The sequence below is a fragment of the Lissotriton helveticus genome, chromosome 9, assembly GCF_964261635.1.
Source record: "Lissotriton helveticus chromosome 9, aLisHel1.1, whole genome shotgun sequence".
NCBI classification, from domain to species: domain Eukaryota; kingdom Metazoa; phylum Chordata; class Amphibia; order Caudata; family Salamandridae; genus Lissotriton; species Lissotriton helveticus.
In genome coordinates this window covers 957,558,680-957,585,831 of record NC_136070.1, presented here as the reverse complement: position 1 = coordinate 957,585,831, position 27,152 = coordinate 957,558,680, and the positions used below count along the sequence as shown (strand labels likewise).

General features: G+C 49.4%; 1 protein-coding gene across 1 annotated transcript in view; it reads right to left on the bottom strand.

Moving 5' to 3' along the window:
* Nucleotides 1–27,152, bottom strand: part of UBA7 (ubiquitin like modifier activating enzyme 7) — a 1,199,654-nt gene that overhangs the window by 909,332 nt on the left and 263,170 nt on the right. Inside the window, exon 15 of the mRNA XM_078661236.1 lies at nt 26,215–26,411. Coding sequence (XP_078517362.1) covers nt 26,215–26,411 — 197 coding nt within the window. The remainder of the gene's footprint in view (nt 1–26,214; nt 26,412–27,152) is intronic.

Genomic DNA, 27,152 nt, shown 5'->3' with positions numbered 1-27,152 from the left:
AAGCTTCACAACCACGGCTGAAGCAGAAACACGTCTACTGGAGTACAGTGTCGCGCCCTGGAAGCTTCACAACCACAGCTGAAGCGGACGCATGTCTACTGGAGTACGGAGGCGCGCCCTGGAAACTTCACAACCACAACTGAAGCGGACACATGTCTACTGGAGTACAGAGGCGTGCCCTGGAAGCCTCACAACCACAGCTGAAGTGGAAGCACGTCTACTGGAGTAGGGTGGTGCTTCCTGGAAGCCTCACTACCACAGCTGAAGCAGAAGCACGTCTACTGGAGCATGGTGGCGTGCCCTGGAAGCTTCACAACTACAGCTGAAGTGGATGCATGTCTACTGGAGTACGGTGGCGTGCCCTGGAAGCTTCACAACCACAGCTGAAGCGGAAGTACCTCTACTGGAGTATGGTGGCGCGCCCTGGAAGCCTCACAACCGCGGCTGAAGCAGAAACACGTCTACTGGAGTACAGTGTCGCGCCCTGGAAGCTTCACAACCACAGCTGAAGCGGACGAATGTCTACTGGAGTACAGAGGCGTGCCCTGGAAGCCTCACAACCACAGCTGAAGCAGAAGCACGTCTACTGGAGTACGGTGGCGAGCCCTGGAAGCTTCACAACCACAGCGGAAGCACGTCTACTGGAGTACGGTGGCGAGCCCTAGAAGCTTCACAACCACAGCTGAAGCAGAAGCACGTCTACTGGAGTACGGTGGCGCGCCCTGGAAACTTCACAACCACAACTGAAGCGGACACATGTCTACTGGAGTACAGAGGCGTGCCCTGGAAGCCTCACAACCACAGCTGAAGTGGAAGCACGTCTACTGGAGTAGGGTGGTGCTTCCTGGAAGCCTCACTACCACAGCTGAAGCAGAAGCACGTCTACTGGAGTATGGTGGCGTGCCCTGGAAGCTTCACAACTACAGCTGAAGTGGAAGTACCTCTACTGGAGTATGGTGGCGCGCCCTGGAAGCCTCACAACAACGGCTGAAGCAGAAACACGTCTACTGGAGTACAGTGTCGCGCCCTGGAAGCTTCACAACCACAGCTGAAGCGGACGCATGTCTACTGGAGTACGGAGGCGCGCCTTGGAAGCTTTGCAGCCATTCCTGAAGCAGAGAGACGTTCCTGAACTGTTACAAAAATTCGAAATGAAATTCACTCAACGAGGAAGAAAACTCATTTCAACCTGAGATATTGCTACTCAATAGCGATTTATTCGTTCAATTTGACGTGGTTATTTTTAACAAGATTTTTACATTTTATCTACAAATACTACACCATTATTCTATATAACAAAAATCATTCATACTTGTCAGACATATCACAGTCATTCAACAGCAAACGTCCATATATACACAGGTCTGGTAAATAAAGATTTTGCAAAAAATACCAGAGGGGAATTATTAGTGAAGGGAGGGGAAAAGGAAACGAAAGAGACAAAGGTTGCTCAAACGATCAACATGTGTGATATAATATACTATACATATATACACTTGGAGTTGAATCACAATCAACTTGATTGATAGAACACAATGTGTATAAACAAATTGAGACACAGGGTTTCTCAGCTTTTAAATTTAGTGAGAGCAACACTTTGTACATAGGCCAACGCATTTCGAGTCCCAATCAGAAGTTGGAAGGGGGGACTCTCATCAGGGCCAATGAAGTATCTGAAAAAAAGAAATTTCTCTATGTAAGAAAGTTCATTCGGGAGCCTATATGGCACTCAAGAGTGAACGACCATTCCCTCAAACAGCTTACCCCACTGGTCTATAAGGCCACTTGGAGGGTGTAGGGATGTAATAAGTCTCTTTTATTGATGCGCAGCGGGTGGCGCTCTATCTTTGGAAGGGCGTTTTTTGATCGAGAAGTCGGGGCATAAAATACCAAAAGAGATTTTAGTCTTTGAAAAAACTGTACTCTCTGCAATTTCTGCAATGGAAACGCAGAAAAAATATGTCAAATATAACACTACAAAAGAACAGACTAAAGCCCTTATGGATTTACGGAATGATCCCACTATTACCATAAAGCAAGCCGATAAAGGTGGTGCTATAGTGGTGTGGGACACTGCCAATTACAACAATGAAGTCCTAAGGCAATTAAATGACCAGGAATGCTACAGAAAAATTGGGAAAGATCCAACATCTGAACTGCAGAACCAACTTTTTTCTATCATTAGTGAAGGCTACAAACAAGGTTTTGTAGGCCCCAAAGAATTGGAATTTTTACAAAAAAAACATCCAAAGGTACCTTTATTCTATATCTTACCAAAGGTCAAGTCAAGTCAAGTCAGAGAATTTATATAGCGCACTACATACCCAGAGGGTCTCAAGGCGCTTAGAAAGGGGAGGAGGATTACTTGTCAAATATCCACGTTTTAAGTTGCTTTCTGAATGCTAGGTGGTTCTGGGTAAGGCGAAGGTAAGCGGGGAGTGAGTTCCATGTTTTAGCAGCCAGGTATGAGAAGGATCTGCCTCCCATGGTGGTCTTGTTGATGCGAGGTACCGTGGCGAGGGCTTGGCTGGAAGAACGTAGTTGGCGGGAGGGGGTGTAGAAGGACAGTCGTGAGTTGAGGCATTCTGGTCCGATGTCGTAGAGTGATTTGTGTGCGTGGGTTAGCAGTCGGAAAGTGATCCTCTTATTGACGGGTAGCCAATGGAGGTCTTTAAGGTGACCAGAGATGTGTTCGTTGCGTGGGATGTCTAATATGATCCTGGCTGAGGCGTTTTGGATTCGTTGGAGTTTCTTCTGGAGTATAGCGGTAGTGCCTGCGTAGAGGGAGTTTCCCTAGTCCAGTCGGCTCGTGACCAGAGCATGGGTGACTGTTTTCCTTGTTTCGGTGGGGATCCAGCGAAATGTTTTTCTGAGCATGCGAAGAATGTTGAAGCAGGAAGAGGATACGGCGCTGACTTGTCTGTTCATTGATAGTGAAGAATCCAGGATGACGCCTCGGTTCCGTGCGTGGTCTGTCGGGATGGGTGCTTTTCCGAGGGCTTCCGGCCACCAGGAGTCGTCCCATGCAGAGGGGGATGTACCTAAGATGAGGACTTCTGTTTTATCTGAGTTCAGTTTCAGACGGCTTTGTTTCATCCATTCGGCAACTTCTTTCATTCCTTCGTGTAGGTTAGTTTTGGCGGTGCTGGGGTCATTGGTGAGAGAAAGGATTAGTTGAGTGTCATCCGCGTAAGAGATGATTTTGAGGTTGTGTTGGCGGGCGATGGCCGCGAGGGGGCTCATGTATACGTTGAAGAGGGTGGGGCTGAGTGAGGATCCTTGTGGTACGCCACAGATGACTTCAGTGGCCTCGGACTTGAATGGTGGGAGGCGGACTCTCTGGGTTCTTCCGGAGAGGAACGAGGTGATCCATTCAAGTGCTTTTCCTTGGATTCCGATGTTATTGAGGCGTTGTAAAAGGGTGCTGTGGCAAACTGTATCGAATGCTGCAGAGAGGTCGAGGAGGATGAGGGCGACTGTGTCTCCATTGTCCAGTAGAGTTCGAATGTCGTCTGTTGCTGCGATGAGGGCGGTCTCAGTGCTGTGTTTTGCTCGGAAGCCGGATTGTGAGGAGTCGAGGGATTTGTTGGCTTCGAGGAAGGCGGCGAGCTGGTTGTTGACAGCTTTCTCGATGACTTTGGCCGGGAATGGAAGGAGCGAGATGGGGCGGTAATTTTTGAGTTCGGTGGGGTCCGCTGTGGGTTTTTTCAGAAGGGCGGTGAGTTCAGCGTGTTTCCAGTCTTCCGGGAAGGTGGCGGAGTTGAAGGAGCAGTTGATGACGTCTCGGAGGTGCGGTGCTATGACGGAGTCTGCTTTGTTGAAGATGTGGTGAGGACATGGGTCTGTGGGGGATCCTGAGTGGATGGAATTCATCAGGCGGATTGTGTCCTCAGTGGAGATTGGGTTCCAGTCGTTAAGGGTGTTCACGGGGGGAGAATGTTCAGCAAATGGTAGGGTGGGTTGGTTTCCGGGTTGGTTGTCGAAGCTGTTGTGGATGTCTGCAATCTTGTTGTGGAAGAATGAGGCTAGGGAGTCGCAGAGGGCTTGAGAGGGGGTGATGTCGTTGGAGTTGGCCGAGGGATTGGAAAATTCCTTGACGATGTTGAAAAGTTCCTTGCTGTTGTGGGCGTTGTTGTCAAGTCGATCCTTGAATGCTGTCTTCTTGGCCTTTCGGATTAGTTGGTGGTGAGTGCGGGTGGCGTTTTTGAAGGCGTCCTTGGTGCTAGTGGTTGGGTCTTTTTTCCAGGCCTTTTCGAGGGAGCGGCAGAGTTTCTTGGACTTCTTAAGATCATCGTTGAACCATGAGGCCTTTTTGCTGCCAGGTTTGCATTGACGTTTTTTCAGTGGTGCTAAGGTGTCGGCGGTGTTCGATAACCATAGGGTGAGGTTGGCGGCGGCTTCGTTTGCGTTAGAAGAGTGGGCTGGGGCTTTTAGAAGGAGCGAGGCGGAAATCTGGTCCGTGGTGATTTTGTTCCAGTTTCTTTGCAGAGTTGGTTGGAGGTGGTTGGTGGGTTTCGGCTTGTTGTAGGTGAAGTGAACGCAGCTGTGGTCGGTCCAGAGGAGATCCGTAGTGTGGCTGAAGGAGACATGATTGCTGGAGGTGAAGATGGGGTCGAGTGTGTGACCTGCGATGTGGGTGGGGGAATTGACTAGTTGTTTAAGTCCGAGGTTGGCGAGGTTGTCTAAGAGGGTGGCGGTGTTGCGGTCGTTGATCTTTTCGAGGTGAAAGTTGAGGTCTCCCAGAAGGATGTAGTCTTTGGAGGGGAGCGCGTGTGGGGTGATGAAGTCCGTGATGTCTTCACTGAATTTTGCGCGGGGTCCTGGTGGTCTGTAGAGGAGGGTGCCTCTGAGTGTGGTCTTGGGGTCGATGTGGATCTGGAAGTGAAGGTGTTCGGAGTTAGCGAGGTTGGCGTCAGAGCTGGTTGAGATGCGGATTGATTTCTTATGGACGATAGCGATTCCTCCTCCTGTGCCTGTACGGTCCTTGCGAGTGATCTTATAGTCTTCAGGGATGGCAATGGTGATGTCTGGGGCGGAGGAAGCGTTCATCCAAGTTTCTGTTAGGAAGGCGACGTCTGGAGAGATGGTGTCTAGTAGATTCCATAGGTCAATGGCGTGTCTGTGGACCGAACGGGTGTTGAGAAGGATGCACTGTAGGTGGTTGGGGTCGAGAGTCTGTGGTGTGATCGTAGCGGAGATGTTGTCGGTGCCGCTGAATTTGCAGGAGTAGCAGGAGAAAGGTCCATGGGTGTGTCCGGGAGCGGCTTGGACGCAGTTGGGGGCGCGACCGGGGTCAAGGGCTAGGAGGGTGGCGGCATCGTAGGTAATGCGGGAGGGCTGGGCAGTGCGAGGGGCAGGGGATCTGGCGCTGGGCGCGGTCCAGGCGCGGACGGGCGTAGACGGGCTTACCTTTGGCGCACCTTCGGCGCGGGTTGGGCGCGGACGCTGCGCGTAGACGCTGCGCGCGACAGCAGTAGTCATAAGAGGGTGGGGAGGGGGGAGGGGCGAGGGAGGATCCGATGGGAGGCGGGTGCGTGGTGGAGGGGGCGGGCTCAGGGCAAGACAACAACAACAGCACAGCAAATGGCGGCTGCAACGCGAGGGCAGACCGGGTTGGGGGAAATGCGGAGGTAATTGGCAAAAGTAAATTTAAACAGAACACACAGTGAACAGATACAGGAACAATCGAGCGCACAATCAGGCAGGCACGTTAAAGCGCTAAGTGAGGCCAGCAGCGCTATGCAGGCTAACGTGCAGATACAGTGGAGCAAGCAACTTCAGGCAATAGGAAAGCTCACCAGCGCAAAGAACACGGTACCAGGCAGCTTTGAGTAGGAGGCAGCGAGGGCAGAAGGGAGCGACCGTTCCCAACGTAGTCGAGGCGGTCACAGCGCTAGAGTGGACAGGGGTGAGCCTATACTCTAAGTGGGAGGGAGGATCCGATGGGAGGCGGGTGCGTGGTGGAGGGGGCGGGCTCAGGGCAAGACAACAACAACAGCACAGCAAATGGCGGCTGCAACGCGAGGGCAGACCGGGTTGGGGGAAATGCGGAGGTAATTGGCAAAAGTAAATTTAAACAGAACACACAGTGAACAGATACAGGAACAATCGAGCGCACAATCAGGCAGGCACGTTAAAGCGCTAAGTGAGGCCAGCAGCGCTATGCAGGCTAACGTGCAGATACAGTGGAGCAAGCAACTTCAGGCAATAGGAAAGCTCACCAGCGCAAAGCACACGGTACCAGGCAGCTTTGAGTAGGAGGCAGCGAGGGCAGAAGGGAGCGACCGTTCCCAACGTAGTCGAGGCGGTCACAGCGCTAGAGTGGACAGGGGTGAGCCTATACTCTAAGTGGGAGGGAGGATCCGATGGGAGGCGGGTGCGTGGTGGAGGGGGCGGGCTCAGGGCAAGACAACAACAACAGCACAGCAAATGGCGGCTGCAACGCGAGGGCAGACCGGGTTGGGGGAAATGCGGAGGTAATTGGCAAAAGTAAATTTAAACAGAACACACAGTGAACAGATACAGGAACAATCAAGCGCACAATCAGGCAGGCACGTTAAAGCGCTAAGTGAGGCCAGCAGCGCTATGCAGGCTAACGTGCAGATACAGTGGAGCAAGCAACTTCAGGCAATAGGAAAGCTCACCAGCGCAAAGCACACGGTACCAGGCAGCTTTGAGTAGGAGGCAGCGAGGGCAGAAGGGAGCGACCGTTCCCAACGTAGTCGAGGTACATAAAGAACCCAATAAACCCCCGGGCAGACCAATTGTGGCAGGCTGTGACTCATTACTTGAACCTGTGGCCAAATATGTCGATGTTTTTCTCAAGCAGTTCATGAGCCATGTGAAATCATATCTGCAGGACACGACAGATTTCATTAATAAACTTGAAACCATAGAGTTCTGTAAAGGCAGTGACATCCTGGTTACCCTGGATGTCACTTCACTTTACACCCAGATTCCCCAGGATGAAGCGGTGGCAGTGCTCACTCACTTCCTGGAATTAAGAACACGACCAGTACAGGTACCAACCAAATTTTTGATTGATCTGGCATCTTTTGCTCTAAAAAAGAATTATTTTTGTTTTGGGAAAGACTTTTATTTTCAGGTAAAAGGAGTAGCGATGGGGTGCCCCTTCGCCCCAGAATTGGCTGTCCTTTTTATGTCACTTTACGAGGACACTTTCATCTATGACAATAACCCCTTTAAAAATCACATTGGAGCGTGGCTACGCTTCATAGATGATGTTTTTATGGTGTGGAAAGGCGAGGAGGACGAATTGGAACGCTTTTATACTTGGTTGAACGCACGGACATCGGACATTAAGTTCAGTATAACATCATCAAAAGAAAAAATATCTTTTTTGGACGTGGAAGTCTTTCCAATTGAGGGCAAATTATCTACGTCTCTTTTTGTCAAGCCAACGGACCGTAACAAAGCCCTTTTATTCTCAAGTAATCACCCGAGGAGTTTGCGAGAGAATTTACCGCTAGGGCAATTTCTTCGCATCCGAAGAAATTGTTCTATGAACGAAGACTATAAGCATCATGCGAAGAATCTAATGACGAAGTTATGTGACCGCGGATACCCGAAAAAGCTGGTATCAAACTGTATGAAAAGGGCACGTTGGACCCCAAGGGAAATCCTCCTGGAACGACGTAATAAACCACAATTAAAGCGTCAGGTGTGCGTCACTACATACTGTCCCAACGCCAACCAGATAAAAAAAGTCATAAATCAAAATTGGCACCTTGTAAAAAATCTAGAAGAATGCCTTAATGAACCCCCACTTTTTGCGTTCAAAAAAGACAAAAGTATAGCCAATTTTGTAGTAAGAGCAGCCACCCCAAAGGAGGTACCTCCCACCATCAGACAAATGATGGGTTTAAATCCCATCACAGGGCATCACAAATGTGGCACCTGTTTGTGCTGTGAGTCCACAATAGAGGGCTCTCTGTTTCAACATAGGGGTATATCGTGGAAACACGATACACACAGTAATTGTAAATCGAGATATGTTGTGTACGGAGTTATGTGCCCTTGTGGACTCCTGTACATTGGTAAGACCAATCAGGAAGCTCGCCAAAGAATTTCCCAACACAAATCCAGACTCAGGAATCGGGTGGAGACAGCACCACTGGTCAACCATTGGAACAGAATGTCCCATCAGATTAAGGATCTAAAATGAACAATTAATTCCAAGGTAGAGCGTGATCCCCGAGGAGGAGACTGGGATGCCAGGCTCTCCAAAAGGGAAGCGCTCCTCATTGTGAAATTTAACACGGCCGTCACTGGCCTTAATGAACTGTCAGAAATTTATAAACTTTAATTCACCTGGCCCCTGGCCGTTTTGACTTCCCTGCTTTGTACACACAGCAGTGGTTGCCTTTGTCCGTTCTCCTCTTTTTGGCTAAGTCGGGTGTCCTTTTTTGAAATAGCTGGTTTTAGGTCTCAGCGTCAAAGTATAGATCGAAACCGCAATGCGCATGTGCAGGAGAGTAGGTTTTCCCGCGGGCATGACTATTTCTGCAGGCAGCTGGCCGCTGACTCCTGCTACCCGGCGCATGCGCGAAGAATTAGTGCTTCTGAGACGCCGACACGGGCGACCTGCGAAAAGTTGACACTAGGTAAGTCTAGTCCATAGAGGGATTAGTTTTTAGTAATCCCCGTTTACCAACACCGCGTTACTAACCTCCAGGCTCCCTTTGCAGGAGTCAACCAAATGGATGAAGCACCCGCTTCGAAACATTCGTGACTTTCTCCAACTGAGTGAAGGTGCTGCCCCTTTGCAGGTAATTACTCGGACTTATCCGAGTGCTGCTCCATGTTGAACCCAGCTTGAAATCCCTGAGCAGTCGACCTTGTGACTTACATTATAGGGAATCCCCGTGTCAATTTTTGAAGGCTGAGCCTGTTTTCTGATACATCCTTCATTCATTTTTTATAGGTCAACAATCTCGATTCCGCTTGATTGAATAAAGCTGTGAAACCCAATTCCGTGATTTCTCGCGACCCGTGGGTTCATTCGGATTCCCAGGTTGGGAACTAGCGAGGTAAGACACAGTCCACACCGCCTTGTTTTCTTAGGTCATCCAGTGTTATCAATGGAAGGTAATGTTCAATTCTCTTCCCTTCCAGTGTGACTTCTCGATCAAAAAACGCCCTTCCAAAGATAGAGCGCCACCCGCTGCGCATCAATAAAAGAGACTTATTACATCCCTACACCCTCCAAGTGGCCTTGTAGACCAGTGGGGTAAGCTGTTTGAGGGAATGGTCGTTCACTCTTGAGTGCCATATAGGCTCCCGAATGAACTTTCTTACATAGAGAAATTTCTTTTTTTCAGATACTTCATTGGCCCTGATGAGAGTCCCCCCTTCCAACTTCTGATTGGGACTCGAAACGCGTTGGCCTATGTACAAAGTGTTGCTCTCACTAAATTTAAAAGCTGAGAAACCCTGTGTCTCAATTTGTTTATACACATTGTGTTCTATCAATCAAGTTGATTGTGATTCAACTCCAAGTGTAGTATATATGTATAGTATATTATATCACACATGTTGATCGTTTGAGCAACCTTTGTCTCTTTCGTTTCCTTTTCCCCTCCCTTCACTAATAATTCCCCTCTGGTATTTTTTGCAAAATCTTTATTTACCAGACCTGTGTATATATGGACGTTTGCTGTTGAATGACTGTGATATGTCTGACAAGTATGAATGATTTTTGTTATATAGAATAATGGTGTAGTATTTGTAGATAAAATGTAAAAATCTTGTTAAAAATAACCACGTCAAATTGAACGAATAAATCGCTATTGAGTAGCAATATCTCAGGTTGAAATGAGTTTTCTTCCTCGTTGAGTGAATTTCATTTCGAATTTTTGTATCAGTTCAGGCACGTCTCTTTGGTATAGCGTTATAGGTGCTCAGCCTAACTGATTAGAGCCAACTCTTCATTGTTTATACATTCCTGAAGCAGAAGCACGTCTATGGAGTAGAGCGGTGCTTCCTGGAAGCCTCATGGTCATAGCTGGAGCAGAAACACGTCTACTGGAGCATGGTGGAGTTTTCTGGAAACTTTAGGGCCATAGCTTGAAGAGACGAACACCTTATGAAACAGGCTGGTGCTCCTCAGAAGGATCACAGCAAGTACCTTCAAGCAAGGTGGTACTTCCTGGAGACTTTGGGGCAATAGCTGGAGCAGAAGCACACCTCCTGGTGCAGGCCGGTGCTTACGGCAATGGTCATGGTGTTAGCTGTAACAGAAACACACCTTCTGTGGCAGGGTGGTGCTCCTTGGCGCTTCACACCCACAGCTCGAGCAAAACACCACCTTCCTAAGTACGGTGGCGCTTCCCGGAAGTCCCACGGCCATGGGTGGAGCAGAACAGACTTAGGGCCATAGCTGGAACAGAAGCACAACTTCTGGAACAGGGTGGTACTTCCTTGGTAGGTTACGGACATAGATGGAGCAGCTCGCCTTCTGGAGATGAAGGGTGTTTCTTGGAAGCCTCTTGGCCATAGCTTTACAAGAAGCACACATGCTGGAGTCTGGTGGTGCTTCCTGGAAGCTTCAATGCCATGGCTGGACCGGAAGCTGGGCCAGCCCCACACCTTCAGTACAGTGTGCTTTAAAGAGTAGCCCTGAAGGGCAGAATGGTCTTACACCGAGACTTGTATGATTGCAACATGTCTGGTGGCTAGCCTGAAATCCAAGGGCTTGCTAGGAAAGATGTGCCCTTGAGGAAGATCAGACAGGAAGACAATTTATCAGAGTGCTTGCGAATGAAGCCAGAGCGGTCTTGAGATGGGAATCCGTGCCTCCTGGAAAGTTGGCATCCTATGTGCTCCAAAAATGCCCACTATCAACATTTTGGTGTGATGAAATGCCTATCCAATTTCCTAGTGTTTCCGTGTCATTAAGACATAAAAGAATGGAGATAAGACCTGTTGAAAGAGTTAGAAAGCTCCCATGCAGAGAGAACATCGCTAAAATGGGAGTGAAAACCCAACTCTCCTTTCAACCTTGAGAGAGGGCACTTTCAAGATAAATCAAAGACCAGATAGGATAGAGATCAAAGTCACCTTTCACCTTCAAGAATTCTGTTCTAAAAATACATGAATAAAAAAAAAACATCGAGACTGCACTCCCCTATCACCCTAAAGAGAAAGCTGCTTCGGAGAGGCCATAGATAGAATGGGAACGGAGAATAAACTCATATTTTACTCTCAACGAATGTATCTGTTATAGATCAGGTACCGAGGAAGCACATTTACTGGCCTCTCATTTCATTAAATAAATACGTGATCGTTGTATAAATGCCTGTTGTGACGGGGCAAATAATCCACGTAACCATAAAGGTTATTTCCCCGAAGCAAGGCACCATCAAGCTATGAGGCAGAATTAAGTCGTGCTTTTTTTGCAGTTTTTTCTGTCCGTTTTTGTAGCGCTAGCCTGGTTCCAGAGAATTAAAGCGCTTTACATGACCGAGACGATAAACTTTTTTTTCATGCTAGGGGAAGTTAAGTCGTTTGCCCAGAATCACAGGATGTAGAGCTGGACCTACTTCCCCGGCTCGAATGTCGGCAGATCTAGCCGCTAGGCCACATCTCCTTTCCAGGAGTGGATTGACCGCAATTTGTTCTGTATGTGCCAAGGCCGGACCTCACTGTAGACGAATTAAGTAGCTCAGTTTCCGCACTTTTCATCATCCCTGGAACGGGAACAGATACCCACATCTCCTGCCGCCAGCTCCGCTCGCGCTGAAACCGGAGCCGTGAGAAACAGAAGGGCCTGCCCGGGCAGGAAACAGCTGGGCTCCGTTTCCTGCCGAGACGCGAGATGACAGCCAGGACCGGGAGGGCCCGAGCCCCCTCACCTGGCTCCTCTCACAGGCGGTGGGGAGTGAGTGCGCGAGACTGGGCGCGCGGGGGAGGCGGCAGAAGAAGGGGAAGTCGAGGAAACGTCCCTTCTTTAAAGACAATCCCAACGGGAAACATCTGAATCTGGAAAACTGGACCGCAAGCGAGTTTACTACGCGTTTTTAAGTACTTCGTTCTATTCTTTCATCGGCTTTTCTGTCACTTGTTCTTTGTCCCTTTTACTCTCTCCCTTCCCGTCTTCTTCTTTCCCGCCACTTGTCTATTGAGCGAACCTATTTGAGTTCCTTTGGTTCAATGGCCGCCTCTCTCTGAGTCTTTGTCTGCCCGTCTTAATCTGCGGACCTCGCCTCCCTCTCATCAAAAATCTGTCTTTATTCCGCCTGGTCTCGTGGCGCGTGGAACTGGTCACGCGCATTGATCACACCTGTGGCATCCAGGCCTGGGTGGATGCTCGCTGCGCGGAGGCTAGGCCTCGGGCGTGGTTCGCAGCAATAACGTGACGCTCACACTTGTATACTGGTACTGGCCCAAGAGCCAAAGCGGTCTCAAGCCCCTTTATTTAACCCCTCGGGGAGCCCGCCCTCAGGGTGCGTGGATGCAAGACGTGAACGGGCCAGGTGGCTCCATCACTACATCCCTCCAATCTTTCAGATGCTAAGGTCCTTCTCATTTTTGTAACCTCAGTCTTTCTATACACAGCACACTAGGGGCCAGATGTAGGTAGGACTCAGTTACCGATTTTTAATTACCGAATTTTACCGATTCGGTAATTAAAAATCGGTAAATAAGAATGGGGGACATGTAGGAACATCCAGATGTTCCTTTTACCGAATCGGTAAAAACCTGTATTTACAGATTCGGTAAATACCGACCGGTAATGCCCATTCATTCCTATGGGCTTTGCAGCCCATAGGAATGAATGGGCATTACCGATTCGGTATTTACCGAATCGGTAAATACCGAATTCCACAAGGGTGCAGGGGGTGTCACTTTGACACCCTCTGGCGCCCCCAAAAGAGGCTCGGGTGCCATGTGGCAGGCATACCTGCCCTAAGGGCAGGTCTGCCTGTCATATGGCACAGGTGTGCATGCACACATGTGCATGCACACCGGAATCGGTATTTTACCATCAAATATATTTGATGGTAAAATACAGATTCGGTAAGGGTTGTGGGACTCAGAAGAGTCCCACCTACATATCAAATTTATCGAATAGGTAAAAATACCGATTCGGTATTTTACAGATTCGGTAAATTTACCGATCGGTAAATTTACCGAATCTGTAAAATATGTGGCCCTACATACCATTTCGTGAATACCGGTCGGTAACGGCCGAAAATACCGATTTTCGGCCGTTACCGACCGACCTACATCGGGCCCTAGGGGTCAGATGTAGGTAAATCTCATCTACCGATTCATAAATACAGAATTTTACCGATTCGGTATTTATGAATCTGTAAATGAGATGTAGGTAAAAATTCAGTATTTTTTACCGAATCGGTATTTGCTATTGAATCCTATGGGCCTTGAAGCCCATAGGATTCAAAAGTAAATACCGATTCGGTATTTACCGAATCGGTAAAAATACCGAATTGCTAAGGGGGACAGGGTGTCACTTTGACACCCTGTTGCACCCCTGTAACTGGCGTTTGCGCCATGTGGCACACAGACATGCCCTTAGGGCATGTCTGTGTGCCACATGGCACAGGTGTACATGCACAGATGTGCATGTACACAAGAATTCGTAATTTACCATGCAACTGTATTGCATGGTAAATACCGAATTCTAAAGGCCCTGTAGCACTGTTAGAAGTGCTACCTACATCACAAAATACATTTTAGGTATTTTTACTGAATGGTAAATTTACCGAATCGGTAAAATTTACAGAATCGGTAAATTTACCGATTCTGTAATTTTACCGATTCGGTAAAATTACCGATTTGGTAAAATTACCGAAAATGTGCGTTTTTCTAGCCCCTACATCTCCATAGCCCTGTACCGGTCGGAAACGGCCGAAAATCGGTATTTTCGTCCGTTTCCGACCGGTAAAGGGCTACCTACATCTGGCCCAAAGTCCTTTAACCTTCTGCTGGGGACAGGGTTCGGCCGGAGACCATACCTCTGGCTCCGGGAGTTATCTTCTGCTCCTGATCCCCTTGCTCCTCCTTCAGTCTCAAGGGACATGGCCCCAGAACTCGACTATTCTCCTCTTGTTCCTGGCTCTTCTTCCTGACGTGGCACAGGCATAGGCCTGCTGATGGGAGTGCCCGTTGGTGCCGTTCCTTCTTCTTCTTCTGACTCTCAGGTGGCACCATCACCCGACACCATTTCATGCTCCACTCTCTTGAACCAAGATGTGTTCCTGGTAACCACACGAGTCCCACGCACTGCCAACACCATGGTCTCCTTCACGATGACCCTATCACCAACTTGGATGTTCATCGGCCATGCTCTGCGATCTTGGCTCGCTTTATTATTGGTCGCCTTCCGCTGGGCCTGGGCAGCATCAGGATTCATTGCTGGAGGACTCCACGAAGAGTCCGCAGGTACGCTGTCCCTCAGCGCTCTTCGGAACATGAGGTGAGCCGGTGTACACTGGGTGGTACAGTGCGGCGTCTGGCGATAGGCACTTAGAAATTGCTGAAGGCACTGTTCAACCTCCACCCCTTTTTCCACTCCGATCCGGAGAGCTCGGTTCATTGTTCGCAAAAACCGCTCCACCTTCCCTTTTGCCTGGGGCCACTGTGGCGTGATCTTGCGATGCCGAATGGCACGGGAGGCCAAGTACTCCTGAATCTCTCTTCCCTGAAATGGTGGGCCGTTGTCTGACTTGATTTCTTCCGGCAGTCCCATCATGGTGAAGACGCGCTCAAGCGCGGTGCGTACATGTTAAAAACCTGTCAACGACACCACTTCCACCACCTGGAACTTGGAATGTGAATCGACGAGAACCAAGGTGCATCGGCCATCGGGAAAGGACCCAAAATCGAGACTCACTTTGGTCCAAGGCTCTTGGCATTAATCTTCAGTGATCACTGGATGGGGTGCCAGATCACTGCCCGTGATGTTACAAGAGTGGCAGGCGTGAATGACCTCTTCGACCATGGCATCCATGCCCCGAAACAAGACTTTGCTTCGTAACCTGGCCTTTATCTTGGAGATCCCTTGATGCCCCTGGTGCCTCTTGAGGCTGATGCCTCGCAGCACAACCCCATAAAGACCCTCACTAAGCTGGCTCTAAGATTTCCACAACTGCTGCCGGAATAGCCTTTCGTTCGCTGTCAGCATGCTGACTCAGTCGAGGAAGTGTCGCCAGTTTCGAGTGGCTAACGTGGTCTTGACCTTGGCAAGGCACTCATCAGACTCGGTCGCCTTCCCAATGTCTTCAAGCGTGAGAGCAACTGGGCACGCTTCAAGGGATACGATCCGGACATACTCTTCTGTGCCGTCCTCATCAGATTGCGGTCTGGATGGCACAGGCAGGCCGGGGTGCCTCGACAGGAAGTCGGCCGGTTTGTTGACTCCAGGACGAAAGATCACATCAAAATGATAGGCCTGCAGTTGAACTGCCCACCTCTCGATCCGTGGGGAGCCAGCCGGGATGTGCCGGCGAAGAGGGGGACAAGAGGTTTGTGATCGGTGACCACCCGAAATTCGTGTCCATACAATTGAGATGGAAATGCTGGCACGCCCATTTGATGGCAAGGGCATCACGCTCTATCTGCGCATAGCGCATCTCAGTTACAGTCAACGCCCTGCTGGCATATGCAGACTGAACCCACTCCTTGGGCTCTGTCTCCTGCATCAGGACCTACAGGGCTGGCATCCACCACCACCTCGGTGCGCTGATGGGGGCGAAAGTACGCTATCACTTGGTTGTCGATGAGGGCCTCCTTGACAGCATGGAATGCCAGATCTTCTTTCGTGGTCCAGACCCACAGCTGCCCAGACTTTGTGAGAGTGCGGAGTGGTTCGGAGAGGGACATCAGATTGGGGATGAATCGGCCACAATACGTGGCCATTCCGAGGAAGCTGCGGACCTCGGTGGGCAACGTGGGCCTCGGGTCAGATTGTTTGGCAGCTGTTTTCTTCGGATCAACCCGCAGGCCATCTCTGGAGAAGATGTAGCCAAAGAAATCCACCGACTCTTGATGAAATGAGCACTTGGCTCTGTACAGGGTTAGTCCATTCTCCGCTAGCCGTTGAAGAGTGGCCCTGAGATGCGCATGGTGCTCCTCCAGTGTCTTAGAGAATGCAAGGATGTCGTCGCTCAAGTTTATAACACCTTGCAGCCCTGTGAGTATCTCTCTTACCGCGTTCTGAAACACCTCTGCTGCAGAGGATACTCTAAAACTCAGTCTCTTATATCGATGCAGCCCCACATGAGTGGAGAAGGTAGTGATGTTCCTACTGTCGGGATGGAGCTCCAGCTGATGATAGCCGGCATTGAGATCGAGTTTGGTGAACCACATGGCGCCATTGAGATCGGCCTCAATGTCATCCATGGTGGGCGTAAGATGGCGTTCCCTCTTCACGGCCTTGTTCGGAAGGCGCATGTTGACACAGAGCCGAATGGCTCCTGGCTGCTTTGGTTTAGGAGCTACGACCAAAGGCAACACCCACGGGGTGGGGCCCGACACATTCTCTATCACGCCAAGCTGCTCCAGATTCTTCAGCTCCTCCTCCACTTGAGGGCGTAGGTGGAACGGCACCAGACGGTGTCTCAAAGCCACGGGCTTGACTGTTGGATCGATATGCAGCTTGAACATTTTCCCTTTTAGGCATCCAGGCCCTCAAATAACATGGGGAAGTCTTTGAGGATTTCACGAGTGTGCAGATCGTGCACCTGGTTCGCGAAGAAAACTAACTCCAGGTCCTCCGCCGTGTGACAACTTAGGAGAGTTCCTCATTTCCCTTCCGTGACATGAAACCTTGTATTGAAACAATTACTTTAGTTGGCCCCCTCTACCTCCATGACCCTTCGCAGAGGAAGCGGTTTGTTTCCGTCGTAGGTGTATATTCTCACCTTGGACAGGAAGAGCGGTTCATATTGGTCATTGTCCATTACCTTCACCAACGCTCCTGTGTCTATGAGGGCGCTCACGGGAGAACCAGCCACTATGATGGTGCACATGGGTGGTGGCCGGCGTTTTGTACCTTCTCAACTGATGAACGATACAAAAAAGCACATCATCGTCTTCTGACCTCAGTCCAAACCCTGGCGGTGTGGCATCAACCTGATCCAGAGGGTCCTCGAAGCGTCAGCTGTCTTACTGCTGTCATCGGTCCACGTTGATTCGAGGTGTTCGTTCTCCCTCGGACATTCCTGCAGACTTTCGCAAAGTGGTTGAACTTACCACACTGGGAGCATGTCTTCCCTTTCGCAAAGCACCTCTCTGCAGGTGGGGAGTCCAGCCCACAGTTTCCGCATGTGCTCCTCCGGGGCTGTCTTGTGGGTCCTCTAGACGGTGCTGGCCATCTCTGAACAGCGTCCACTCTCTCCTCCTTGACCACAGGGGCTGTGTCGAAGCGGGTTGCGGCGCAGTCCGGTTGAGGGCCACCTCCATCACGTCTGCGCGAGCATTGGACAGCTCATGGGACCTGGCGAGGACTAGGATCTCGTCCAGGCTAATGCCCGGTTGCCGGAGTATCAGGCGTCGTAGCGTCAAAGCGAGATACATCCCTGAATGACTTGCACCCTGATCTCATCTCTCTGGTCCGGCAGCGTGCAGGAACTCCCTAAATTCAATAGGCGAGCGTATAAAACATCAATGGTCTCGGCTTCCCCTTGCCTTGCTTGTCGGAGCTTGAAGCGCTCGAAGTCGGGGTTTATTTGGGGGTCGAAATGCCTGTTCAGAGCTGCAACCGCCCCGTCGTAGTCGTTGTCCGCTCCTGTGTTGGGCAATGTCTCAAATAGATCATACAGCTCACCACCTCGTAGCACATGAGGAGCGACCTTTTTATTCTCCCGTCGGTCTCTCGCATGCCCACGAAATAGTGGTCCTGGACTTCCAGCGCGCCGCAGCTGTGGTGGGGTCAGAGAATTCACTGAACGGTGGTAGGGGGGGGCGGCCATGGCCTGTCCAGGTCGAGGATCCGCAGGCAGGGCCACTTGCTGAGGGGCTGGGGGCTGCGCCGCTGGGGGACCACCACCTGCATCTGCATTCTGCGCATTCATCTACCGGCTTCCTTGCGCCGGTAGAGGCTTGTGGGCGCGGGTGACCAGGCAGGCTACCGGACGCCCGGCTGGCGCAGGTTACAGATGGAATGACTTCCCCTGATGTGAAGGGCAGGCAGGCAATGCAGGTGCCTGTGCCAGTGATGATATTCCCTACTAAAAGACAGCCTGCGCGCTGCAGGCGCTGTGAGAGTGACTTCTTGTGTCAGACAGTTATATGCTTGCTTGCGGGGCAGTCTCTGGCGCTCTGTATACGTGGAGTCTTTTCCTCCTTGCACACGTTAAAGGCTGTGGGGCTCAGAGGTGGGGGAAGGAGCACGTAGGAGTGCTGTACTGCCACTGAACTCTCCACGCGGCTTCAGCCCGCCATGGGTGCCCCTCAGGCCCGCCCACCGCAAGCTCGACCACGTGACTGTGGGAGCGCGGCACGCGGCAGGGCCTACTCACCCCCAAGTTCGCCAACTCGACCGCACAGTGGCGGGTGCGGAGCGCCTGGCCAGATGAGGCGCGTGCAAGCAGGACCGGCCTCACCTGCAGGAGCTGCTCCCGGCTCCGCTGAACACCGCTCCACAGGGGCTCCGCTCGCTTTGAGCCCCAGGGCAGGACACCAGGCGATTTCACAGTGATGGATGGGCACCCGCCAAGGATGCACGCACCGGTGCATCCCGCGCCAGAACACCACAGCAGACTGCGGGGTGGTCTCCCGCAGAAGCGGCCAACACGGGACTGGCAGGGCGGATGGCACTTGCCCAACGGCGATCCCACACAGCGGCGGCCCGCTGCGAATCTAGCGTCCAGGGCAGTCACTCAGGTGAGGCATGACAGAGGCATGGGTGGGACCTGCCTCGTCGCCAATGTGCCATCCAGGCCTGGCTGGATGCTGGCTGCGCGGATGTGAGGCCTCAGGTGTGGTTCGCAGCAATAAGGTGACGCTCACACTGGTATACTGGTACTGGGCCAGGACCGCAAGCGGTCTCAAGCCCCTTTATTTAACCCCTCGGGCGAGCCCGCCTTGAGGGTGTGTGTATGCGTGGGTGCAAGACGTGAATGGGCCGGTTGGCTCCGTCACTACAACACCTAATCTCCTGTCTCACTAACTGGAAGTTAGTCTTGCGCTTTGGCGTTCTTCCTCTTAGAAAGCTCAGAAACAATGGCCCACGGGCTTGAAAAGCATCACGCCTAAACATGAATGTTATTCTTAGCAAACTGTTTTGCTCCCAAACCCTTACAATTCTTACATATGCAAAAAGTGGACCTTTAGTTGCCACTGTAGTGTCCTGCTGGACATGTTCTAGTGTTTCAGCAGGCACTGGTATTTTCAGCCACTCCCTCGAGGGCTGGACACACATGCACCCCACGCCCATCCATCACAGGCGTCACGAGTGATGTGTCCCTGCTAATAAAAGGGGCCGGGTGCACTTGATCGAGGCGAGTTGTAGTACCCCACTAACGGTGTCTGTGTCAATGATTTAACAGCATGTGGGCCTAGGGCCCATGACATTACAGCGACTTGGAATGGAACTGTTCATTTATATTTTCGTAAACAATAGGTAATGGTGACCCCACCGACCCAGTAATTAGATTTTTAGGTCTTGCAGACCTAGCGATGCAGCGCGCATGCGCTCCTCGCTCTGCGAGGCTTAAGTAGCCCCGCCCATCATTCTCATTGGCTGGCGTCATAGTTTACGTTAAACAATGGCCTCCGATTGAAAATGAGGCTTCTTTGTCCCCGCCCTATCTCCAATCGGACGGCCCATCAGGACTGGATTTTTCACTTACGGCGTTACACAGTCTCCTTTATTAGTGGGTAAGCACTCTTTTGTGCTCATTCTGCTTTAGCAATCCCGCTCTTGTATACAAATTGTATGTTTTTTTATTACTTTAAAATGAGCGCGGCGCCCACTAGGGACACCGTGCTCAATTATTTATTCATATTTTACTTACGTTTATGTTGTTGAGCGCAGCGCCGTTTCAAGGACACCGCGCTCGGTTTCTTTAGATATTTCTTTCACTTTAACACTGAGCGCAGTGCCCGCTTAAAGGACACCTCGCTCAGTGTTAAAACTAAAAAAAACAAAAAAGAAACCGAGTGCGGTGTCCTTGAAGCAGAGCCAAGCTCAGTTTTATAGATTGCAAATGCTTGTTTTGCAGCACTTTTTTTTGCTTGCCTCCCTCGGTCTCTTAAAGCGTGGGGCACTTAACTAGAAAGGGAGCCGCAGGACCGTCCGCAGCATCGCCGCATCCGAAAAAGTTTTAAGATGCATGAAGGCAATTGTTACTCACAAGAATGATCTTAAAACGCACCCTCTCTTCTCCTTTGTCTCTACATCCAGCCATGCCTATTGGAATTACAGACAAAAGACAGCTCTTGTAAACCTTTAAAGAAATTTCTCTATACTGTGGCAAGAGATGCCTTTGCAGTGCTAGGAAAGTCGTATTGTTTGTTGTATCTTGGCCTTAACAATTAACAGACTTCAAAAAAGACGGCCGGTCTCGAAGCACATATTCCTTTCAAGCTGCTTGCGCTAACACTCGATGCTGCTATAAACCATTTTTGCTCTTTTTAGTCAAACCAAGGCAGCGCCCACCTTTTTTTTTCGTGAAGGAATTGCGGTTTGTGAAAGACAAGCGTATTCCATTCTGAGGGTTATTATTGAAGGCAAAGAATACAGTATGGATTTGGGCGGTACGGTTTCCGGGGCTGATCTATCAACGTTTGCCCTTTCTCACACCTTTGGCAGCGATGTTTTTCTGATAGGCACAGCAAACCTACAAGAAACATTAATAACTAAAACTGCAATTTTCTCCAGAAGAAATTAATCAAACTACAAAAATCAATAAAGAGATTCTTAACAACAACTCGCACAGAAGCAGTACTACCAAACTTAATGAAACTTTATGCTGCAGCACAGCACCGCTTTAATATTATCAATACTTGCACCGCGCTGCAGCAATAAGTTTATAGTTCAGACCTGCACACCCTTTCATATTATCAATACGGGCACCACCACAGCTTTAAGCAGTAAGTCTCTTGACCGGTAAACACTGGTGCTTCTGTTGTATTTACTTATATAACGTGAAAGCAAAGCATGGGGCGTTTGTAAACAATAAGCTTTGCGTTTGCAATGCAATAGTCTCGCATTTTGGAAACTTTGACCTATTGGTATTGTAAAGGACAATGCCTTTTATTATTCCAGGTTTTTAAACACATAAATGAAAGGCATTGTCATTTACAATGCCAATAGCTCAAAATCTCGCAATTGCGAGACCTATTGCATTGCAAATGCTTGTTGTTGTAGAGGCTGAGGCACTGTTTGGTATCTTTGATCCAAAATTTAGGTTAGAATATTCAATACAGGTCCGGATTGGCCTGCAGTAGTATAAATAGAACGTTTGCTCCGTATATTTGATAGGACAATCTAGCCAACACGTGTTGGGACCATTTTTTTTTTTTGCACCTGTCACGAACCAAGGGACGAAAGAGTGACCATTCCAATCTGGCTCATCTGACAATGTTAAGGTTCCACCATGGAAAACGCATCACTCATGGATACCAGTGTACTTGCTCGACAAGTAACGGTACGGGACCCCAATGAGACAATGATTCTGCTTCACCAGGAGGCAAACTTAATATTTATTAGCCCTGAAGAAGCTCTACACTCAACTCCTTAAGCGAAACATGTTGGCTGTATTCTAATATTAAACATTCAGAAGTTTTAGTTAAACAACCACCTTCTTGTTTAGACCTATTTGGATATTTAAACCTAAATTGAGGATCAAAGATACCAAGGAGTGGTTCAACCACTACAGCAAAAAGTCTTCTGCAATAGAACCACTAAACTTCAACTTCTCTGGTCTGTTTCCTTGTTCAGCTCTATGCATCACTCTCTTTTGTGGCATGTTCTTTCAGTTGTTTCCCTGTCCACCTTTTTATTCCTCTGACCTACTCAGTGTACCCTTTTGTATTGCCACCAGTCTTTTTCCTTTCTGTCTTTTGAGCACCCATCCTTTTGTATAACTGTTGAAATTTGCTTCCCTTTCATTTTTAGGTCTCGGCTAAGCGCGCGGAAGCGCGTCTCCGCCGAGAACCTATTGTTGCCGTGTCTCCTTTCCAGGAGACAATCCTGGCCGCGCGCATCGCCTTGGAGGCGATTTGAAACGCGCACGCGCTCGCTGTGGGCAGCTGCTGTCGCGCATTCTCTCAGACACACACACAAGCGCCCATGCACGCACGCACATACAGCCCCCCCACACACATACACACGCGCACGCACACAGACACACGAGTGCTGCCCCCCCCCCCCCCGTCGCACACAGACACACATACAAGGTCACCAAGACCCCCCCAGCCCTTTTTTACTTACCGGGCCAATCTCGGGGGACTCCGCCGCTGCAGCTCTTGCCAGCTCCTTTCACGGGGCTCCCTCTTGGTCAAGGGAGCCCCGCAACACTCGCCTAACCTCCTGCTGGCGGCCCCGGGGCTCTCCACCGCTCACAGGATACCCGGGCCGCGATAAGCATGCCTCCTCTTCCGGTCCGGACGCGGCCCCGCCCCGTCACTGGCGACATTGCCTGACTTCCGGTGGGTGCGTAGATTTCCGTCTTCGAATCGGACTTCTACAAAATAGCTTCTTTATTTGGGGGAAGTTTTCTACAGCGCGAACTTGGCCCGCTTTACACGAGCATCAGTTGCATCACCGAGGGACTCATTAATTGGAAGTTTAGTAAGATGTACGGGAGGATTAAGCGATTTGCTCAGAATCAGAGTATGATGAACGTCGCCGCCGAGACTCGAACTGCTTCCCCCGCGTCCAAGTCAACAGGTCTAGCAGTTAAGCCATATCCTCCTCCTTGAAATCAGCTTCATATGAGGACAGGTAGCCGAGTGTGGGCTGCAGACAACCGACCGAGAAGGTGGGTTAGCCATGGGTAAAGCACTCCAGCCTGGCCTCCCAAACACCACATCATGGGCCCAAAGTTCAAAGGTGTCACATAGAAAAAACAATGCCATTTATTTAGGGATAAAAAAAAATAAATTATGAGCAATGCCAATAGCTCTACATATAATATTGCCGAGACCATTGCATTGTAAATGCTTGTTAATATCTATTGCAGTTTCAGCATCTCTCATAAAGTTTTATGAATCACTTTCTTTCGTTCTCTATCACAAATTCAAAGCTGCTGTATTAGCATGGCAAGATGTTCAAGTGTTGCTATAGTAATCACATCACATATTACCTATAATGTAGGAAGGTGCCCTTAGGAGGTAACAATGAATCTCAGTAGGTCAAGATCCTTACTTTTTGAAAATGGTAGTCCTAAGAACACAAGCACTTGTAGCAACTTGTACCTCTCACAACACATTGGTACCCTCATGTGTTACAGCTTTTGGGCTCACCAGCACTTTTGGGGCCACTGTGTAACATAGGCCCGTCAAATTCACTATAAGGACACAGAATTTTGAAGGCTGGGCCAGCTAGCATTTGCCAGGGGTCTGCTTCTGCCATGTTAGGGGGAGGGAGTGCAAACAACATGTGCCCTTTTATAAAGGTTTCTGACTGGCTTCTGCATTTTGGGGAATGGGTCAACGGTGTGTGATGCCGAGAGAGAGAGAGAGAGAGAGAGAGAGAGAGAGAGAGAGAGAGAGAGAGAGAGAGAGAGAGAGAGAGAGAGAGTGTGTGTGTGTGTATGTGTGTGTGTATATATATATATATATATATATATATATATATATATATATATATATATATATAGATAGATATATAGATAGATATATCTTTGGGCTGTTCAACCAGTTTGTTTGTTTATTCAGAATTCACTTTTCTGGTTAGTTTATCAATATTAAGTACGTTGTATGTTACTTGTATTGTGTTTAGGGCAGTATTGTATCCGTTTTCACCATGCTGCAGGTGCCATTCCTGGTCGCAGCCCGATCTGCCTGCCCACTCTCTACAGTATCTCTGAACCCTCAGATGAATTACAATCACAGACATCAGCCACATATCAGGGTACGGTGCACCGTGCAGACCCACCAAGAGTCACTTAAAACCAGACCCATTCCTCCGCAGTCCAATCAAAAGAAGCTACAATTTAAAGAATGAGTAACCCCAAATGCCAACCGGAGAAACTGTTCGTCCCCGTAAGCTTAACAAAGACAGCACCATCCACCCACTGCACAATAGCAGCTAAATAGACTACATTAAGCATGAGCGCAAAATCCGCTCCGATCGCGGATTTTGCGGATTTTCGGTGAATCCGCGATCCGCGAACTCTCGCGGATTTACCGAAAATCCGCAATCCGCGATCGGAGCGGATTTTGCGGTCAAAAGTTCAAGCGAGCCTAATTAACGATGGCGCCGGCAAGCTGCCAGCGCCATCCTGCAATAGTTACTTAATTAGCTTCAACAGGAAGCTCTAATAGATAAGATACAGCAGGGGCTCGAGCGCCTGCTTTATTTTAACAGTTGGAGCTTCCTGTTGAAGCTAATTAAGTAACTATTGCAGGATGGCGCTGGCAGCTTGCCGGCGCCATCGTAAATTATTTTCAAAGGTGGTGTCTTCTTGAATAAATATGAAGGGCAGGGTTCATTCGGGCACGACGGTCCTGGCACAAAAAAATAAACCTCAACAGGAAACACTTGCAGATATCAATAAAGCATGTGCCCTAGTTGAAGCTTAAATTCAGTGACTCATTCATCAGGGCAAAAATTAATCTGCTGCTCTGATCGGTCTCTGCCCTTTTATACACACAAGAGGCATGCTCGCATGGACGCCCCGTCCGTTTGGCCCCGCCCACACACTCGAGGTGTGCACCGTCTTCCCGCCATTTACCCACTATGATGGACATTTCACTCAAGGGACCCCTGCGCACTTCGGCGCGATTGCATAGTAACACACACTTGGCCGCTGGAACTAGTTGAAGCGCAAATGCAGTGACTCATTAATCAGCCCAAAAAAAATCGTGAGCGTTGGGAGGCTGGGCAGATGTGCCTTCTTCCCAAATATATCATCGAAAATCCGCTGTGATGCTGCTCTGATCGGTCTCTGACCTTTTAGACACACAAGAGGCATGTGCGCTCGCGTGGAAGCCCCGTCCGTTTGGCCCCGCCCACACACTCGATGAAGCCCCGCCCCCAAATCCGCAAATCCGCTAAATCCGCGGATTTTGCGGATCCACGATCCGTGGATCCGCTAAATCCGCGAATCGTGGATCCGCAAAATCCGCCCATGCTTAGACTACATACATTCACAAACATGTATATAATGTCAACTGTCTCCGTCTCCCCATCATTTGGTTTCTGCTATGTTCTTGTCTTGCTTTGTGTGATATGCAAATAAACAGCTCAACTAGTCTCAGTATCTGCAAATCTTTGACATTTTCCCAATAAAAGGTCATCTCAGCCATCACAAATAATATCTGTATTAGGAAACTTTATACCCATCACCTGACCGCACACACAAAGCACATACACCCAAGCATGCACAAATGGCCATACACCGACACATGCACAACATACACTTGAGATGTCAGCACTAGGATCTGGTTTAGCACACAGAAGCAGAACGTTACAGACTTGTGCCAAAAAGCCTCCGCTCCAGTGACAGTGACACAAAGGTTTGGTCACAACTATTGATTTTTGAAATATGGTACACTGCCACCACCGTTCAACATGCAAAACCCATGACAGGGACAGTGGTGCGCCTCACAGGACAAACCCCGGACCGCATTCATGTCAAGGGACAGGCCTAGACAGCCTGTACACATGCTAGGTTAAGGTGAGGCTGGGACAAAATCAGAAACAATGATACCAAGTATTGCACTCAGCTCTCAGGGAAGGAAAACATGATTGTTCATCCTACAGGGAAAATTCCTGGTCCAAAAACACTCAATATGCTTATCATCAGGTGGTGCACAAGGCAGCAAGGGAGTTCAAAGTGTTGGATTAAATAACAATGTAACATATACAGTATATAAATGTGAAAGTGTTTGGATTTAATTGAATGCCTGCATCAGAGATGTCCTTTTCTCAGGCCCACTGGTGTGTACTCTCTCTCACCTGAAGGCTACTCTTAAACTCAATTTCCTGCAGTGCCAGCCCCTTCCCCAGGCCATACTTCCTTACCACCCCTCCCTCAGACGCCCCTGGTGTTTCCTTACCTGCAGCGTGTGCTCAATGGCATAGGGAAAGTTCTTCAAAGTGCACATGGGGAAGGCAGCATTCGCGTTGTCCCTGGCTACTCCGTAGGTCTTGGTGAGGAAGGGTACGATGACCTGTGTGTTGCCTTTGGTGCCCAGGGTGCCAGACTCCAGCAAGGGCTTGCGGAAGGAGATACAGCGGCGGTCTATGTACATGCCTGGAAAGAACAAGAAAGACCTTAATACCCACTCAGCCTCTCATTGTGGTGAACAAAACCAACAGAGGGTGGCCAGACCAGCAGCAGGCACCCTACCTTAAAAGAAGATGGCGCCCTTTCTAATGAGAAAGGACTACTGCTGCTTGCAATAGTTAGGTGGACAGACAGCAAAGAAGTGTACTATGTACACACTACATTCTGTAGTGTGCCCAGCAACATCTTCATATTTCAAGTACTCAGAAAGCAACTGCATACTGTTCCTGTGCAGAAATACTCCCTAGAACTCTCACACTAAGGCCATGCATACAACTCCTTCTAGACACCCTACTGTTTGCCTCCGGCTTCCATATTTCAGTACTGGGTACCCAAACAATATTTAAAGTACAATGTAACCATGCTGCGCTCCCCACCCCAAGACGATGCACCACTGCCGTAAACTGCTGCAAGCACCAAATACCATTTAACCGTTATCACTCCAACTGCTAGAGTAAACCTGAACCACGGCAGATAGAGCCAATTGGTATTCTAGTGCTCGTCTCCATGCAATACTATGAATGTATCTCACCTGTATCATAACTTTATCAGATTTTTTGAACACCAGCAGCAAAATGCATGCCTGGCAATGTGCCACAAAACACAACCCCATGAATATACCTTTTTACTGACTTGCAGTGCCCCATGAGTTACAATGCTTGTGCGTGTCTGTTGTGGCTTGACACATTCCTACTATTCCTGCACAGG